Source organism: Vidua macroura, chromosome 27, assembly GCF_024509145.1.
Source record: "Vidua macroura isolate BioBank_ID:100142 chromosome 27, ASM2450914v1, whole genome shotgun sequence".
Taxonomy (NCBI): Eukaryota; Metazoa; Chordata; class Aves; order Passeriformes; family Viduidae; genus Vidua; species Vidua macroura.
In genome coordinates, this window is record NC_071597.1 from 4519582 (window position 1) to 4537888 (window position 18307).

General features: G+C 51.2%; 1 protein-coding gene across 1 annotated transcript in view; it reads left to right on the plus strand.

Annotated features, from left to right (window-relative positions):
- Positions 1-11092: 11092 nt before the first annotated feature.
- The window catches only part of WNT3 (Wnt family member 3), a 46256-nt gene continuing 39041 nt past the window's right edge, over positions 11093-18307 (plus strand). The window contains exon 1 of the mRNA XM_054000233.1: positions 11093-11172. Within this exon, the coding sequence (XP_053856208.1) occupies positions 11093-11172 (80 nt within the window). The remainder of the gene's footprint in view (positions 11173-18307) is intronic.

An 18307-nucleotide genomic window follows, 5' to 3' on the forward strand; every position in this document is an offset into this window, starting at 1 on the left:
AAAGGTGTAGCTGGGTGTGTATTCCATTGCCATCTGTTAGACATGGGGCAGTTATCTGCTGTCTTCAGAGAAAAATCAAAGGAACTTGCACCCCTCAGTGTCTGAGCATCATCCTTCTGTCATGGAGCTTGACAAGTGTGCCACCCTTGGAGGAATTACTGCAGGAACTTCATGGAACTTCATGGAGCTAAAAAGATACGAGAGCTTCACTTTTGATCCTTTCCACAACCAATCCTCCCTCCAAGAGATATCTTCTGTTAATGGGCCATTAATTATTAATTCTCTGCTGTCCATGGCCAGTGAGTGTCCCTACATGGCTGAGAAAATTCCATCATCCCATGGGGAGAGGCTCTGCCCAGGGGGAGGAGCCAAGCATTCCTACCTGGATCCAATCTGACCTTGGAACAGCACAGCAGCCTTTGCCCACTGCATTCCCAGAGGAGCAGCTTTCTGTCCCACTGCATTCCCAGAGGAGCAGCTTTCTTCCCCACTGCATTCCCAGAGGAGCAGCTTTCTGCCCCACTGCATTCCCAGAGGAGCAGCTTTCTTCCCCACTGCATTCCCAGAGGAGCAGCTTTCTTCCCCACTGCATTCCCAGAGGGAGCCCAGGCCCATCTCCAGCAGCCCTGGAGCTTCAGAGGAAAACTCCAGCCTTGTCCAGGATCCTGCTCCAGCAGAAGCACAGCTGGCACTGCAGGAGGGCTGAGCCACCATGGAATGGCACTGCTGCCACCACCCTGACCCACAGATGCCAGGGCCTGCTCTCACTCTGCCAGTGGGTTTGGTTTTTTTGTACTATTACATTTGTGGTTTTATTTTTCCTAATAAAGAACTGTTATTCCTATTCCCACGTCTTTATTCCGAGAACCCCTTAATTTCAAAATTATATTAATTTGGAGGGAGAGGACCTAGAATTTCCATTTCAAGGGAGGCTCCTGCCTCCCTTAGCAGACACCTGTGTGTTCAAACCAAGACAAGGGGCATCATTCAGCTCCTGCTGAGCTGGCAGGGTCCGTGTCTGAATCCCTGCTGGGATCCCAGGGATGTGCCCACCCTCAGGACAGCTTTTCAGAGGGTGTCATTCTGCTTGCCCCATGCACAGCGTGTCACTGCCTTACCTGCTGCAGGAGGAGGGAGCAGGGTCCTGGCTTTGTAGCAGGGACGATTCCTGTGAAGGTGCTCTGGACTGTTTCAGTGTTTTGTGTTATTATCACACACAAAAACTGGACTAAATCAGTATTTACAAAGCAATACAGCATCTTCTTCTCACAGAAGTGCTGGTGGGAAGGAGTCTTTGGAAGTTCCCATGGTCTGCCCCAGTCTCCAGATCTCCCAGGACGGAGATCCCACAGACTCTCTGGATTATAAGACCCCATCAAGCACAGTTCTGGATTTAAAAAGAAACTCAAGAAGCAGATGGAAACAAACTGAGATCTGCACAGTCATACCCTACCTTGGCACTTGGAGCCTCCAGCCCCACTCAGTGCCTGGCCCTGCTCTCAGCAGCAGAAAGGCTGAGCAGAGCCCTGGCCTGGCCTCTGTCCCTCTGCCACATTCAGGTCACAGCATCCAACACCTCAGCTCAGCCCCAGAGAGGGAAAGGGGCTCTGGAGCAAAGTCCTGAGGAGGGGGAGCCAGTCCCAATCTCGGCCACCACCCCTGTGCCAGCTGAGCTCTCACAGCTCAGCACAACCCTCCCAGCACCAAAGGTCCAGGAAGAGCTGAATACCCCAAGGATCCATGAAACAGCAGAGCTGGGCTCTGCTGAGCCAGGGGCTGGAGCAAGCTGTGCTGTGCCGTGCTCCCAGTGCTGCCCTACCCTGCAGGAGACTCCTGTCCCTTGTGGCACCTCGTCCTTCCCTCTGCCTGTTGGTCCCTCGCGTGTGACACCCCTGGGCCCGAGCAGGACTTTGTGCAGCACGTCCCCTGTGGGCTGGGAGTGCAAGCAAAGCTCAGCTCTAACCCCAAGGTGAGGAATGTGGGAAATGGATTTGTAGAAATTTTTTCCAAGTCTGATAGAAGGTTCACATAGCGTGTATTTATATGTAAACTTTGAGGTAAGAAATGTAGAATTAGAAATGTTATAGAATAAGATAGACATTGTTGAGGGAGAAATGGCATTAGAAATAAGTTTCAGAGGATGGTTTTGTAAATAAGGTTAGATACTTTAGAGAAATAGAACCAGGAAAGATGCATCCTTAATCCAACAAGGAAGACCCAAGATGAGCTCTACAACACGAGTTGAGTTGAGTTATGCAACTGTCACTGGAGAAATCGGGGTGGCAGCACAGAGCTGAATTTATCCCTTTCACTTCAATTCCTGGCACTTGGTCAGCCAGATCCCTCTCAAAAACCCAAGGGCTGTGACAAGCAAGAAAGCTCTGTCCAGTTTCCCTGGAAGAGGCCTTCAGTCTCCTTCCTCGTGGAGGCTCTTAGGGAGCTGGGGCTGGTGTGAGGACAGACTGTGAGCTGTGAGTGAGCCCTGAGCACAGAAACATTCCCCGAGTGCAGTAAAGCAGGGGAGGAGGGCTGTGCTGGGGGAATAATGGGCTGGAAGAGGCAGCGATCTGCCCTGTGGGGATGGGTCCCAAGGCAAAGGATGCACAACTTGTCCTAGATATCCCCCCACTCTCCCCCCCCTTTTTTTTTTTTTTTTTTCTGAGATCTGAATGTATAATTGCAGGAGGGTTTTTTTTTTTTACAATTACAAGAGAGAAAATGAGCTGAAGGCTCATAACTGCAGAGGCCGGACCCTGTGAGCAAAGGGCCACATGTCCCCTTTTATGGCCAGCCATAATTCCCTCCTTGGCTCAAAGGCGGCTGTGAAAAGAGCAGGACTGGTTCAAACTTCCTTGGGGTCTCCGTGGCAACCAGCCCTGCAGGAGCCTTTTCTTCCTTTCCCCTCTTTCCTCTTTTGTTGTTGTTGTTGTTGTGTCATTAAAACTTCCCGGACTGAATCCCCACCAGGCTGCTCGGCAGGCAGCGCTCCAGACCTGCCTGCCTCCAGCCAGCTGCCCTCGCCCCTTCCCATCCCCAGCCCAGCAAAGCCCAGTCTGAACTCTGCCCCAGCTCAGTGAAGCCCAGCCCAGCAAAGCCCAGTCTGAACTCTGCCCCAGCTCAGTGAAGCCCAGCCCAGCAAAGCCCAGTCTGAACTCAGCCCCAGCCCAGCTTCACATCAGGATATTTTTCCTGTCCCACTTCGTTCCTGCCCGGAATTTTGGCTTCCTGCAGTTAAGCCCATCCCCAGTGTGCTCAGACAGAAATGGGGACTCTCTGCTCCCCCCAGGCTGGGCTGTCTCGGGAGGGGCGTGGGTCAGCCCAGCCTGGCACCCCCATCCTGGGCAGCCCAGCCTGGCACCCCCGTTCTGCAGAGCCCCTCTTGCACCGAGTGCTGGGGTTGAAGGGGCTGCTGGGGACCTGCAGGGCCCCTGCCCTGGCACAGCCAGTCCTGGCCAAGCACAGCACTGCCAGATCCAGCACCCACTGCACCCTCTGTGAGAGCAGGGGACAGCCCAGCATGCAAGATCTGTGATCTGTGTCACCCACCCCTCCCTGGCAGCACCCATGGCACAGGAGTGCAGTGACTTGGAGCCAGGGGAAGAAGCAAAGCCCATGGATTAGAGCTTCTCCTGTGCTGTGCTGCCTGTGCTGGGCTCTGACACCTCCCCAGTGGCACGGCCAGGGCTGGGGTGGGAGCAGATCTGGGCTCTGGGGAGTGAGGCTCCATCTCTGCTCTCTGTGACAAGGACAGGATCCGGGGAATGCTGGAGCTGTGTCAGGGGAGTTGGGATGGATTTTAGGGAAAGGTTCTCCCCCAGAGGTGCTGGCACTGCCCAGGCTCCCCAGGGAATGGGCACAGCCCCGAGGCTGCCGGAGCTCCAGGAGGGTTTGGACAGCGCTGCCAGGGGTGCCCAGGGTGGGATTTGGGGTGTCTGGGCTGGGCCAGGGGATGCAGTGGATGATCCCTGTGGCTGCCTTCCAGCTCAGAACATTGTTTGAGTCTCATCCCGTGATTCCAGGTGGGAACATTTTCTGTGGGCACAGCAGCTCAGCAAAGAGGAGCTCTCCAATCCTCGCAGTGCTCCAGGGCACTCACAGCCAGCCACAGCCCAGGGAAAGCACAGCACGGGTGGAAATCCATAAATCTCCTTTTCCTCCACTCACCCACATCACAGGGCTCCACAATTTCCAGCTACAACATTGTGGAAAATCACAGCCTGCAGCAAAAAATAGCTGGTCTCATTCTTTTACCAGTCTCCAGGATACTGCTGGGCTGGAGTCCTGGGGAAGGAGAGAAGGAAGGGGAGGAATGACTCTGCTCCTCTGCTCCCCATCCCTCCCCCATCCCTGGGATGCATTCCTGCAGATGTCAAGGTAGACAGAGCTGCCTTCAACAAGCCCAGGACCTGGGGCGTAGTTCCTTCATGTGCTCAGCTCCAATTAGTCAGATTTACTGCATCCCTGAGAGGCAGCTCAGCCTCTCCCGTGGATCCAGGCTGCCCCAAACACGAGGTGAAAACTTCACTTCCAGCTTGAGAGGGACACCAGGAACTGGCCTTACAGTGCTTTTTGTGCAGTGGGGCTGCTCCAGGAGACCCCTGAGGCTGCTCCCCCACCAGCCAGAGCTGTCACACCTCTGGCACATCCTCACCTCCCTCACCCAGCCCTGCTCCCTCCCGTTCACCCCCAGACCCCTCACACACACCTTGGCAGCTGGGGCTCTGCACAGACTCCCCCATCCTACTCATGCCTCCCCTGTATCCCCAGCTACTGCTTCAAACTGCCGCAAAAATCACATCAGTGTGCAAGAAAACCTTCTGAGACCTTTCCTTAGACTGCCCAAAGTGGCTCAGGTGAAGACTGAACAGAGCCCTAAGTGGCATCTGGAAATAATTTTCCCACTAAGAGCTGATGGCTGATGGGAAAAGTGTCCTAGAGGACCAGACTTAGATTTCCCTTTACTCCAGGAGAGAGTGGGGATGACTTGGAGCAGGGATGGCATGGACAGAAGAGCAGGAGGTGAACAGAGAACACTTTAAAGCTAAAACCCAAACTCTGTCAGCCCAGAGCAGTGACCCCACGTGATGCCAACACTACTTCAGGCAAATCTGTGCCAGTCAGACATAATAAAGTCCTTGTGTTTACTGAAGTTTGAGATGGGTTTCACTGCTCACTCTCTGTGCTCCACGTTGCCATAGCCACTAAAACCCATGTGTTAGGCCTTCATTAGGGTTGGGTTTTATTGGTTTGTGGTTTTTTTTTTTTGACATCTCCTTGGGAAAATAAAGGAAAGATCTGAAAATCTAACAGAGTTTGAAGGGATTGAAGTGGATGACAGTGAAAGAAAGGTGTTTTTATTGACAGTCTGTAGCTGCTCCAGTTCATGGGCACCCAGGCTCTGAGGTGAAGTGTCCTCAGAGGATTTCTGGCAGTGCTGGAGGAGCACTTCCACTTCACTCATTTCCTGTGATCCCCGAGCCACAGAGGATATTTGTGACTAGAAAGGAGAAGAACTGAACCCTGGGCAGCACCATTTCTCCTTTTTCTGCCCTTCAGATATGAAATCTGGGGTTCCAGTTCTGCTCCTCTGCTTGTCTGCTCAGAATTTATCAAGCCTGTGATTCGCAGCTGTCCCTGGGTGTTCCAGCTCAGGGCTGCACAGAGGGGGAGGCAGCTCCTTCCTGGAGCACCAATTGGGATACACACAGAAAATGGGATTTCCCCAGGTTTACAAGAAATCCAGGGACAGATAAAGAACCTGGGCCAGCAAAATCATGTGAGGAGCTCTTGGGAAAGTTGAGAACACAACACAAGTTTCTTGATTTGGATCTGAGAACAGGTACTACAGAAGGTTACACTGCTGATGTTTTAAAATGCAACCTTTCCCTTGTAATAAAAATATATTTTTTGGTTTCTTTTTAAAAAATCAAGTTTTTAACAAAAATATATATTTCGTTTTCCCTTCTTAAAGGGGTAAATAACCAGAACAAGACAAAAAAGACACAAAAAACCCCCAAAAAAAACCCCAACAAAACAAACAAAAAACCCCAAACAAACCAGAAATCTCAGGGCCTTGGCCACAAGACTGGGATATTGCAGGAAATTGGCTCAAAAGAGTTTCGACCATCACTAGTAGACAACAAATATCCCAAGTGGAGGAATTCTACTTAGAATAGTTTATAAATAAATGGAGTGAGGTAAAGGATATTTGCAGGGAAAAAAAAAAAAGAGCCATAAAGTTATTGCTGAGCCAGTAAAATCAGTGGCCAAGGGTTTTGTTAATGCCAGAGGTGTTGTCACAGGATGGCTCTGCCCAGGTAGGAGCAGCCCAGGTAACACCAACTCACAGCATCCCCACCAGAGGTGAAGAGCCAGGAACAGCAGAGGAGCAGAGCCTGAAGAGCCAGAGGGAACACAAGGATCCAGGAGAGAGGTTTGGCCAAGAAAAATGAGAGCAGGGAAGTTTAGAGGGATTGTTAATGTTACCTGTCACGGGTCAGCAGCAAACAGAGCCCTCAGGATTTCAGTAGTTTAAGATGGAAGGAGTCAGACAGTTCATCAAGCTTTGAGGAAGGATTTCCTCAGCTCTTTACAGATTGTCTACAATTATTTACCTTAGGGCTGGTGAGCCATCCGAGTACTAATGTCCTATTTTAAGTCTAAACTTACACTTTAGACTCTAATAACAAAATTTAGGTCTTCAAACCAGCAAGCCCAGCTTGTTTTAGGACTTGCTAACCTTAAAAGACCATTGTCCAAGAGATCCACCTCCAATTTTGCTCCTGGCCATGCCCAGAACTGAAATTCAACCTCAGCACCCACCTGTGCCACCCTTAACCTGTGAGCTGGGGTGGACCTGCAGGTCAAGCCCTCTGACCCCTCTCACTGCTCAGGGCTGCACCACAGGCCTTGTACATCCCCTGCCATCCCCAAAACTCTGAGCCAGGGCTCTCAACCCCCTCTGAGAGCTCATCCCAGTCATCCACCTCTTGCTGTGAGGTGTGGGTTGTCCTCTTCACATCACCCTGAGCCTGGGGTGACTCCACCAGGAGGGGTCTGAGTTTTGGAGCCTTCCACGTGTTGAAATCCACACTGAGCACAAATCCAGGAGACTCCATGGTCCCATCACCTTCCCCAGGCACTTGGTCTCTTCCTGCTGGTACGTTCAGATGGAGAAAGGAGGAAAAGCTAAAAGAAGGCAAAGTTGCACAGTTAGAGCCCAAGGGGAAGGAGAGGCACGTTTCCAATGGGATCACAATGCTCCTTTGCTGAGAGCTGTTGGAATAAACCAAAGGATCCCCTCCAGCAGCTGAGCTTGCAGTGCCACAATGTCCCACGACACACAAGGACCTCTGTACTGACATTGTAAAGGCAGCAGGACTTTTCTTGAGCAGCCAAACCTCTGACTTCCTCAATTCCTTTCATTTCTGGGCATATTGAAACTGGGCTATGAGAGTCAATATTGCCAAACTAGACAGAGTGATGTGATTGAAAAGCCCCTCAGTTAATAAAACTGTCACTCAGCAGCACAAGGAGGTATCTATGAGTGAAATTTTGAAATTGTACTCTTTTGGGTAACTGTCATTTGCTCTTAGAAATTACATTTAAAATTAATGTTTGCTGTAGAACTTATAAATATTTGTTCAGGCTAGCATGAAATATGCCCAGGATAATTTTAGCATGTACGCATCAGATTTTCATTTCGCATCAGAGAAGACTCAAAGTGAGTCTGTTCCCTTCACAGCCAATGGAGTCTTCATCCCTGGGAGACAGGTCCTCCTCCCTGGGGAGCCGTGCCTGCTGCCTCAAGGCTTTGGGGATCAAGGCTGACACAGCCAAAGACACAGCTGAGAACTGCCAGTGGTTTTCTGCTCGTTTTTCTGCTCATTTCACTGGGAGAATCTGGGAGCCAAGAGTCTCCTGTAGTTAGATCAGGGACAGGCAGGACCTTCTGCTCCCAGGATCTCCAACCCAAAGCAATTACAGACACGCCCCAAACACAGTCTCCTCACAAAAGATGGGGCAACACAAATTCCTTATGATGCTGGGACAAGCAGATATTCAGAGAGCAGTGGAATGGAGAAGTTAAAGGATTTGGGGGGATGAGCATCTCCAGAAACTTCCTCAGACACCTGTCAGAGCCATGGAGAGCATTCCCATGAATTCAGTGTGCTTGGGATCAGCCCTTCACTGTGCATCTTTGAGGACCTGCCCGTGGCCACGTCAGTGTGTGGGAGCTTTGTGTCTCTGCTCTTGCTGTAGCACAGCCTGTCCCGAGGCACACTGAGAGCTCTGTCCCACCACAATAGCAAATAAACCTCTGAATTTGAGTCTGGGGTCACTTTCCCTCCTAGTTCCTGCAGAGGAAGCACTTTGTAGCCCGTTATTGGCTTGGTTTATAAATACCAGCACCCAGAAATGGATAAGGAGCATTTTGTGTTCCCCAGTGTCTGATGGACAGGAATGTCGCAGCCACCACAGAATCATTGAGGTTGAAAAAAACCTTGAAGATCATCAAGTTCAACCATTAATCCAGCACTGCCAGGTCCACCCAGACCTTGATGATGGTCTCCAACCAACAACACCTCAATTCAGATTTCCCCAACTGGATTTCTACAGTGTCTGAGGATTTTCTCCTCTCCCATGGGCTCAGCCACCTCCAGCATCACCTGAAACACATCACTTCAGTCTCTCCATCTGCTGCCTCTCTAGCAGTGACACTTCAACGACAAAAATTCTGTCCCTTGGTACTTTAAATCCTTATTCTGCTTGTGCAGCTTCAAAACATCCACCAATACAAACCTGGGCAGCACTTCCAGTTCTGCTTTTGCCAGAGCAGCTCACAGGCTTTTCAGGGCATTTCACACAGGCCAGGGCTTTGTTTGGGCAGTAAGGGAAGACTGCCTGGGACCATTCCCTGGCCTTGGAATGAGGCAGACAGGGACACCTTCATCCATCCTGAGAAACTCCCTTAAGCTCCAGAACAGGTGGGTCATATCTTAAGGGTCTGTTTGGAACAGTTCCTGTCCCACACTAACCCCAAACTGCGACTAAAATCTCTTTAGGGCTGGGTAAGTTGGCTGGGCCAGCTCCACACCAGGGTCCATCTTTATGCTTAAAAACATGGGCAGTAAATTTCAAGATCTGGAGAAGATTTCCAGCTAGTGTTAAATTTACTGGAGCAGCTTAAATCCATGTGTCCCCAAATGTCACTGGACAATTGCTGCTTTCTTAGACCCAGTTCAATAAAACCCATCTGGGTTCCAGGGAGATTTGCCAGGACACCCAACATCCCCTTTGGGATTCAAAACCCCCCAAAAGAACAAGAATATTTAATACCTATGGTGGGTCACAGTCAGCTGGAAAACCCATTGGAGTAAGTCTGGAGGAATTTGGCCTCACAGTACCTGCAGCAGGTGCAGGGAGTGATGGAGAGGGGAAGAGTGAGCAGCTGCTGTGTCCTCCCTTGGTTGTGCCATGGCCAGGACAGCAACCACCCCTTCTGAGAGCAGCACTGCCCCAACTCAGCACCCAAACACCAAAATCAGGCAGAGCTGGCAATCAAGAATGGCAGAAGCAAGAGGCAGGTGCATCACAGGATCATGGAACGGTTTGGGTTGAAGGAACCTTAAAGATCTCATTCCACCCCTGCCATGAGCAGGGACAGATTCCATTATCCCAGGCTGCTCCAAGCCCTGTCCAACCTGGCCTTGGACACTTCCAGGGATCCAGGGGCAGCCACAGCTTCCCTGTGCCAGTGTGTGATTAAACACAATGAGGAATTTGTTTGTGCCTAGAGCCTTAAGATACAGAGGTCTAGAGCTTTCAAAACCCTGAGATGCCTTGAGCTGCCCAAGACAGGACCTTGAATCTCCATTACTGACATGTATCTGAAGTAAACTGATTTGCTGGCTGCTCTTAAAGCACCTGATCTCAAGGTGGTTCCACCCCAGGGCAACAGCAGAGCTGTGGCTGCTGAGATGCTTTACGAGAAAAAGCAACTTGTTTTGCTTCTCCCATTTCTTTGTCCCATTCTGTCGAGTCATCTCCTCCGACTGCACAATAGCTCCTGTTAAAACAGGCTTTCTACCCAATAACAAGGATTTTTAAATAAAATCTTTGTTGGGTCTATTTGCAAATCATGAAACTGATTAGGGTTTTAGTTGGTTTTTTTTTTTTTAGGGTTACATGTGTGGGGTTTTGATAATATTTTCATCTTCCTGCATCCAGAGATGCACTTCACAAGCAATCCATTCGTGGGACACGTCCCCATCTGCCTGCTCCCCTCTCAACATGACATGGCATTTTTTTCTCAATAGAAAGCCAGACTGCCCCTGCTCCCCCCTCCATCCATCACCCCCACATGCTGAAAACCTGGGCACTGCAGGTTTCATTTCAACTTTATCACCAGTTTTGCCCACACTACCACATGCAGAGGATTTTCTGCCCCTCTGTGCCCCCATCCCTGCCCATCTGAAGAACAAGTTCTGTCTCACTCCCACTGTGAGACTAAGCTCGACCACAGCCACCCCTCACCACGAGCCACCCTTCATCCTTACCTTGCCGAGTCCTGGCATTCAGGGGCAGCACATCCTGGGCTCCAAGTGAAATTGGGGGGGAAAAAAAAATTTCAAATAAAAAATTTAAAATCCTCACCCCAAATCGCAGTGCCCCAGTGGAGTGTGGTGCACAGAGGGTTTGTCCGTGGCAGCGAGGGCTCAGAACAAAGTTGTGGGGTGGAGGGGGAGGAGAGGGTGATTGACAGCCCTGGGCTGAGCCTCATCCCTCACCTTGGGCCATGCGGTCTGATTGGCCGCCTGCTGACATCCCCGAGCCCTGCACTTTTTAATAGACGCTTTTGGATGATCTACGGGGGAAAGGCTTGGAGAGGTGTGTTTCTGACAAGCCAGAAAGTCATCCGAGCCACGAGGGACTTGGCTTCACTCTTTTTACCCCCTTTTTTTTTTTTTTTTTTTTTTTTTTTTTTTTTTTTTTTTTTTTTTTTCCTGGGAGGAGGGGGATTCTTCATTTTGGCACTTCATGTTTTTCTGAAAACTTCGCGGCGATTTTCCCCTTGCACCAGCCTGGACTAATGGATTACCACCTGCTTGGACTAATTCTGTCTTTTCTCTTCAATGGCACAAAGGTCTTAGCCGGTTACCCAATTTGGTGGTAAGATTCCTTCCTCCCCTCGCCCTTCCTCTCCCTATGATTGATTAATGAATTCATTAATTATTAGCCATGGGAGCTGTGTGTTCCTTCCTTTTCACCCCTCGCCCTGCGGAGCTGCCCACGGCTGCATGGTGGAGTTGAAGTGTAATTTCTTCAGATTTGACCAGTAATTAATGAAATCAGTGAAAAGTTTGGGGGTTATTTTGAAAGGGTTTCCCTTTGCACAAATGGAGGCTTCCCTACCACTCTTAATTTCTCCATTTTCGGCACTATAGCGATGGGCTCCTGGTTCAGATGTGAAAGGATGCGGTTTTATTTCCTTGTGCAATGGGAATTTTGTCTCTCGCACGACTCTGCCACAGGGGTTTTCTTCCTTTCCATGAAACTGCAATTGATCCTAAAAAAAAAATTTAATTCTATTTTCTGTTTGGTTGCTGCGTTTTTTGGACTTCTTTCCCTTCTTTTGTTGTATTCTGTCATGTGAATTTAGTCCGGCAAATAACGCAAATGGCACCTGAGAAAACATTCATTAGTAAAATTGCTCAAAGGTGGATCTTGTTAATTTTATTTGTGGAAATGTTGCTAATTTCTTTGCACCGACGAGAAAAATAAATTTTAAAAGAATTGGTTGTATCTTGTAATGAGGCTGATAAGTAACCTGAGTTACATATTTTAAAAATAAATCTAACTCTATATGAATGAATACAGTAACAAAATGCAATCGGAAGCCCTTTGGAACAAGAAATATAGAATTAAATATTCCAGGTCATTTAAATCCAGCAGACAGCGAGTTGCATAACAGAATATTTACGTTTATTTCTGTCTTTATGTAGGATTTCTTGCTGGAATATCTCTTGTTAAGTTTCTGTATGTGCCAGGTAGGGGCTGTGAGCCTGATGATCCGTAGGGAAAAGAGGGAGATGGTGGAATTTGGTGCTACTGAGATTCTTGGGTTATTTTCGCCTTTCCAGAAAAGTCTCTCTTCTTTATTACTGAATTAGATCCTTTCAGTGCCAACATGGAGATGGCAAGAAGTAGGTGGGAGTGAACTTGGGAATGGACTGCCGTGTCTGGGAATATTTAGAATTCAGGAGGGAAAAGACAATTTTTTTTTTTTTAATAATCCATTTATTACCGTGGACTTTGGGAATGAGAATGTGTCATTCCAGAGGAGAAAGACTGAGAGCACAATGAGAAGTCCCCGCTCAGGAAGCGTTTCAAAGCTCCGCAGGTTCATGAAATGGCTAAATCACAGCAGGTTTTCCTGGAGAATTAAATTATTTCCTCGCCCTGAGCGTGGCTGCCGAACTTCAGGCCCTCAGCCCCGGGCAGGGGAGGCTCCTGAAATAGAGACAGCAGCACTTTGATTCCTTCCATCCCTTTTCTCCCCCATCTGGGCACCGCTGTGCGGGCACAGGGCACGCGGTGGAACAGGTCAGGGTGCCAGGGCTGGGTCTGAAGGCAGGAGCTGCCTGGGGCAGGGACACCTCGCCATGACATCAGCTCATCCCACCAGCCCCTGAGCTGCCTCAGGCTTTGATATAAATCAGGATTTAATGCCCAAATCAAGGAGGGTTTCAACTCTCAGAGCGAGGAACCGAAACCTTCTCGATGAAAAGGTCTCGTTTTCCCCTGTGAAGCAAAAATGTCCCCGTGAGCAAAATGTCTTCTGTGCCTGTTTTCAGGAGCAAATGCTGCAGACAGGTGTCTGCCCCATTCCCTTCTCCCAAACCCCTCTGAGTTCACCCCAAAGGAACAATGCAGAGGATGTAGGGCACAGACACCAGGGGCATGGCAAGCAGCATCCCTGGGAAAGGAGGGAGTCGAACACACTCTCCACAGAATTTCATCCACAGATCCAGGTTTTACATATTTTTGTAGGTTCTGGCAACACTAAAGTGCCAGAGGGTCTCTGCTGCTCTGGAGGGACGTGAGGAGGTGCCCCATGTAGGGCTAAGGTTGCAAGTGCTGTGGGGTTTTAGAGATTTCTTGAAGGCTGAGGGAGCAGGAGGGCAGGAATACCTGGGCCAGGGCTCCCTGCTGCTCAGGCACAGACAATGCTCCCAGAGCACACAAATTCAAGGTTTCCTTTGGTCCCATTGAAGGCTTTCAATATCTGCTCTGTGGAAATGAGGTTTGTGTGGTGGACTCTGGCACGGTGTTATCTATGCTCTTAAAAATACATCATTTTCCAGCTGTCTTCCTGATCCTCTGATCTTTAGGCAGGCACAAAGGAGGCTTTGGGGGATGAGCCCCACTTGCAGGGTTCAGCACACCCCAAAACAGGGCAAGGAGAGCAAAGGTGGGGCTCAGCATCAGCCTGGTCCCCTGTGCTGGTGTCCTGCAGCCCTCCAGGCCAGGCTGGACTGGGGCTCCCCTGGGCTTCCTTACCCCCAGCTAAACCCAGCTCTGTAAACTCGAGACCTTCAGGGGGGACTGCTCATGTGGCAGCACCCCAAGGATGCTGACAGGCAGTGCCCTGTCCTGCTGGGGATTTTCCTGCTGGATAGGGAATGTTTTGGCAGCAACATCAAAACAGATCCTTTCTGAGAAAAAGGTTTATTCCTGTGGTGGGGAGGAAGTGCTTGTGTGTGCCCTAGGAAGAGCGATGAGAATGGGGTGTGATCACCTTGGAAATGGGTTTGGGGTGGCTGGAACAATCCTGCTGCTCCACGGTGCAGGCAGACAATGCCAGGAGCAGTGACACTGCAGGGGATAAAGGCAAAGGGATGGAGCTGCTGAGGGTTTGTGGGACGTGTTTCACTGAGGGGCCAGGGAAGGACGTGGTCCTTCACCTTGTCCAGAGAGAGGAGAGCCCAAGGGCAGCCCTGGAGCTCTGCAGGGGGATCCTGCCCCAGCTCTGGGCACAGGCTGCACAGCAAAGGGAAGGTCCCTGTGCTGCAAACCCAGAGCTCAGGGTCCAGACCTGCTGGTGGCAGCAGGATGGAGAAGCCAAGAGGGGGTTTCAGCCCAGCTGGGTTGTTGGAAACTCCCTGACATCGCCCTGTCCCCGGCCAGGCAGCTCTGAGTGAGCTCCAGAGGTGGCTCAGGCTGTGGATGTAACCTCCAGTGAGGTATTTTGACACGAGTCCAACCCTTCTTCACATGCTGCCATCCCATTACAGCCGTGAGAGGGAACAAATGGGGCACAGATGGGAAAAGGTCAGCGAAATGCTGCCTGTGAGTGCTGACAGGAGGAGCTGAGGCCAACAAAGCTCCCTCACAGACGTGTCCAACGCTTTGGCTGTCTGGTTAGTGCTGCTCAAAGAGAAGGAGGAGATGGGGAGCTGTGGTGGGGCCATGCAGGCCAGGCTGCTGCTCCTCCTGACCCCCCAGGAGTGGTGTGGGTGGGGGCAGAGGGGGCAGTGGGGCTGTGGGCAGTGAGGGGCAAAGCTGGCCTGACCTGTGGCTGTCCATGAAAGCAGCCCTCAGCACCTGACTGGCCACAAGTGTTCAGGATCTTGTGGCTCTAAAGGGTTTTGTGGGCTTCAAGGTTTTCTTCAGCGTTTTTCCCAGCCGGGTTTAGCCAGTGGGAATCCCTATCCCCACCCCTAACCCCACCCTGCCAAGTGGGATGGTCAATCCATGCCATGAGAACCAGAGCTTTTGGAGCTGGGACTCAGGGTCATCCTGAGCAGCAGCACAGCCCCAGCCAGTGCCAGAGCAGATCTCCAAGGGTGCACAGCCTCTGAGCCTCAGCACACCCAGCACTTGGCAGGACTTCCAGGTGGCATCTCTTGCTGGTGTTGTTCCTCCCCCGTGCAGAATCCCAGCGTGGTTTGGGACGTTTTGTTCCACCCCTGCCAGTGGAGTCCTGAGCTCAGCAACAGCTTCAAAATGCTCCCAGAGCGTGGCAGAACAGAGCAGTAAGCACTGGGGCACTCCAGGAGACATGAGGGATTCATTTCAGAGGGAAGGAGACTTCCAGGAGGTCAGCAGTGTCCCAGTGCTTACTGCTCTGTTCCACCCCTGCCCCTGAGTGGAGTCCTGAGCTCAGCAACAGCTTCAAAATGCTCCCAGAGCGTGGCAGAACAGAGCAGTAAGCACTGGGACACTGCTGACCTCCTGGAAGTCTCCTTCCCTCTGAAATGAATCCCTCATGTCTCCTGGAGTGCCCCAGCCCAAGGACAGGGCCAGGGCAAGCCTGGAGCCACAGGAGCCCAGGGAGAAGGGCTCTGACTCAAGAGCCTTTCTGCCTTTAAGACAAAAAAAGACACAAACCTCTGTTACCAGTCCTGTAAGTGAAGTCAGAAGTAAATTTAAGTGGCCACAAAGAGCTCTGAAGAGGCTGCTTAATTGCAACCAGTTGTTCCTCATTTGACTCCTTCGCTAAAAGCAGCATTTCCCAAAGTGAAGCACTTGCTAAAGGCACTGGGAACTCGGGGATTTTTGGCCACCCCACCCTCTCAGCTGGAGCTGCTGGGGTGGGGAAGGCCACAAACCAGTGATGTGCCATGCCAGCTGTGCTCCCTGCTGAGCCTCTGCCCCAGCTCTCACCTGATGGGGTCAGGTAGGAACTCACACCCCCTGACAGAGCCAGGGTGATGCCTTGAGAAGGCTGCCCTAGAACAGAGACTGCAGGAGCTAAAGAATAAAGTAGGGATTTATTAAAAGGATCTCCTCAAGGGATCCACCTTGGGCAGCACTAGAGCTCAGCCAGGGCTGCACCCCAGGTGAACCAAAATGGTCCCAAAATGCCCCACAGGTCATGGGGTCTCTCACTTTTATAAGCTCTGCTCCATTTGCACATTGGAGTTCATTGTCCAGTTACAGCTCCAGCCCATGCAGTCCCATCCTGATTGTTTCTCTCTCTTCAGCCCACGTTGTTTGTGCTCTTGGGCCTGAGATCTGGATCATTTGTCCTTGGTCCCCAGCTGGAGAAGGAATTGTTTTGTCTCCCTGCTCTGTGAACAGAGCTCACCATCCCCTCATATGAAACCCAGAGCCACACACTAAAGCAGCACAGAACCTGAAAAATAGAAAAGCTCAAACCTGAGGCATCGAGGGGATGGTGACAGAAGAGGAGCTCACAGCTGGGCTCACCTCAGACACAGTGAGCTGAGGGGCACTTGGGGCTCCTGTGCTGCTGTGTGGAGGCAGCTCAGGAGAGATGCAGAGAAGCTGGAGTGTGGCCAGTGGGGCTGGAAGGGTGGAAAGGGAGGTCCTGGGTCCTGCAGAGCGACCAGGGGAGGTGAGGGCTGCTCAGGGCAGGCTGTGCCTGCTTGGAGGGCTCTCCCAAGCAGCACAGGGCTGATCTCTCCTCTCCAGTGCTGAACAATCCAGCAAAGGGCAGTTGCCAAATAAAGGCTCATTCCTGAGGGGACCCTCCTTGCTGCAGGGAGGTGAGGAGGGACATTTGTAGGATCAGACTGCACCGCCCTGGCTGGTCCCACTCTGAGCAGGAGCTGGGCCTAGAGACCTCCAGGGATCCCCTCAGGCTCCCCTCCCGTGGCTGTGGCACACTTTGCTGAGGCCAGTGCCACCAAAGGTGGTCCTTGAGGTTCCTCCTCACAGACAGCTCCTGGGTCCCTCCATTCCCAGGACACATCTAATGGGGGTTGTGCCCTCACCAGGGCTCCCAGCAGCTCCAACCCACGTGCAGCCACAGCCCCACAGCCACAGGACAAACCTGGAGGCCCCTCCTGTGTCACCCTGGAGTCAGGGATGACATAGCCTGGTCTGATACAGGTGGACCTGATTGGTCATTTAATCAACACATTTCACATGATTTGTGAATTAAGACACCCTTTAGGGTAAACATGAGAAAAACAACACCACCTGCAGATAGCTTACAATTCTTTCTCTCCACCTCCCTAAAAGTTCCCAGACCAATTAATGGGAAAGCTTATTTGGCTTTCTCTCTCTCTGACCAGACTGTCATATCCACACTCCTGCCCCCCTGCTCTACAGGACACTCCTGGGCCCAGGCACAGCCACCCCAGCTGGGTCAGGACAGGATTTTAGCTCCTGTTCTCACTCATCTCTCTCAGGGGGCTGTGGGAGCCCAGGGAGGTGTCTCCAGCCCCCCCTCCCTCCCTGAGGGCAGCCTGAGCCCAGGGTCACTAAATCATCCTGACTTTTAAATTTCACCTTCATCCTCGAGCTGACACCCAGGGGCATTTGATTTCTGCTGCTGTCCTGGAGGACAGATGGACATTCCCTGCATGGGTGCTGGGGCTGTGAGCAGCAGCAGGAGGTTCTCTTCCCCCTCACACTGGTGATCTGAGTCTCAGTGATGCTCATCAGCCCCTTCCATTGCCAGGTCAAACAGTTCAGCATGGCTGGATGTCATGTGGGAAGGCAGGAAAATGTCCAAGTGGCCAGTTTTAGAGGGAAAAAAAAAAAAAAAGACCCACCAAACCTTACAAAGGAAATAATAAAGACTAAAGAATTGAGCTGTCTATTGGAACATGCAGGTGTGAGGCAGAGCATTTCCATTATCTCTGGCATGTTTTAACTCAGTGACATTTTCCTCTGACCTGTGCTTCTCATCTCAGTGTCCAAGGCTCAGGATCAGCCCTCTGGGAACCCCCTGGTGTGCTGCTCAGGCCTGGGGGCTGCTGGGGACAGAGCCCTTGGTGTGACAGCAGTTCAGCACCCCCAGCACGTCTGGCAGTGCTGCTGAGCTGGGCCAGGGCTGACCCTCTCTCTGCCTCACTGCTGACCCTCCCTGCCCTGCCAGCCTTGCCTTGAGCCCAAGCTGTGCCTGTGGCCACCTGGCTCAGCCTGGGCCTGCCCTCTGATTCGTGCCAGGCCTGAGTGAAGCACCCTTGGCTTGTCCAGCAGGAGCTTTCAGCAGCTGCCTGAACTGGCTGGTCTGTCTCACTGGTGTCTGCTGGTTCAACATGTGACACCATATCAATTTGGAACATTTTTGAGCATTAAGATAGAAAGAATTCTGGATTCAGAGTCCAGCCATTCACCAGTGTGGACACATCACAGTCCTTGATGAAAGTCAAGGCTCATTCCATAAACACTGAGTAGCCATTATCATTTTTACAACATTATGAAGCTCGTACCAAAGGCCTCTTGAAGATGGATTCATGATTTTCTTTGTGTCCACATGGGTGTGATCCTGTCCCAGTAGATAGACTGGAACCTGCAAACTGCAATGCAGTGCTCTGACACCCCTGCT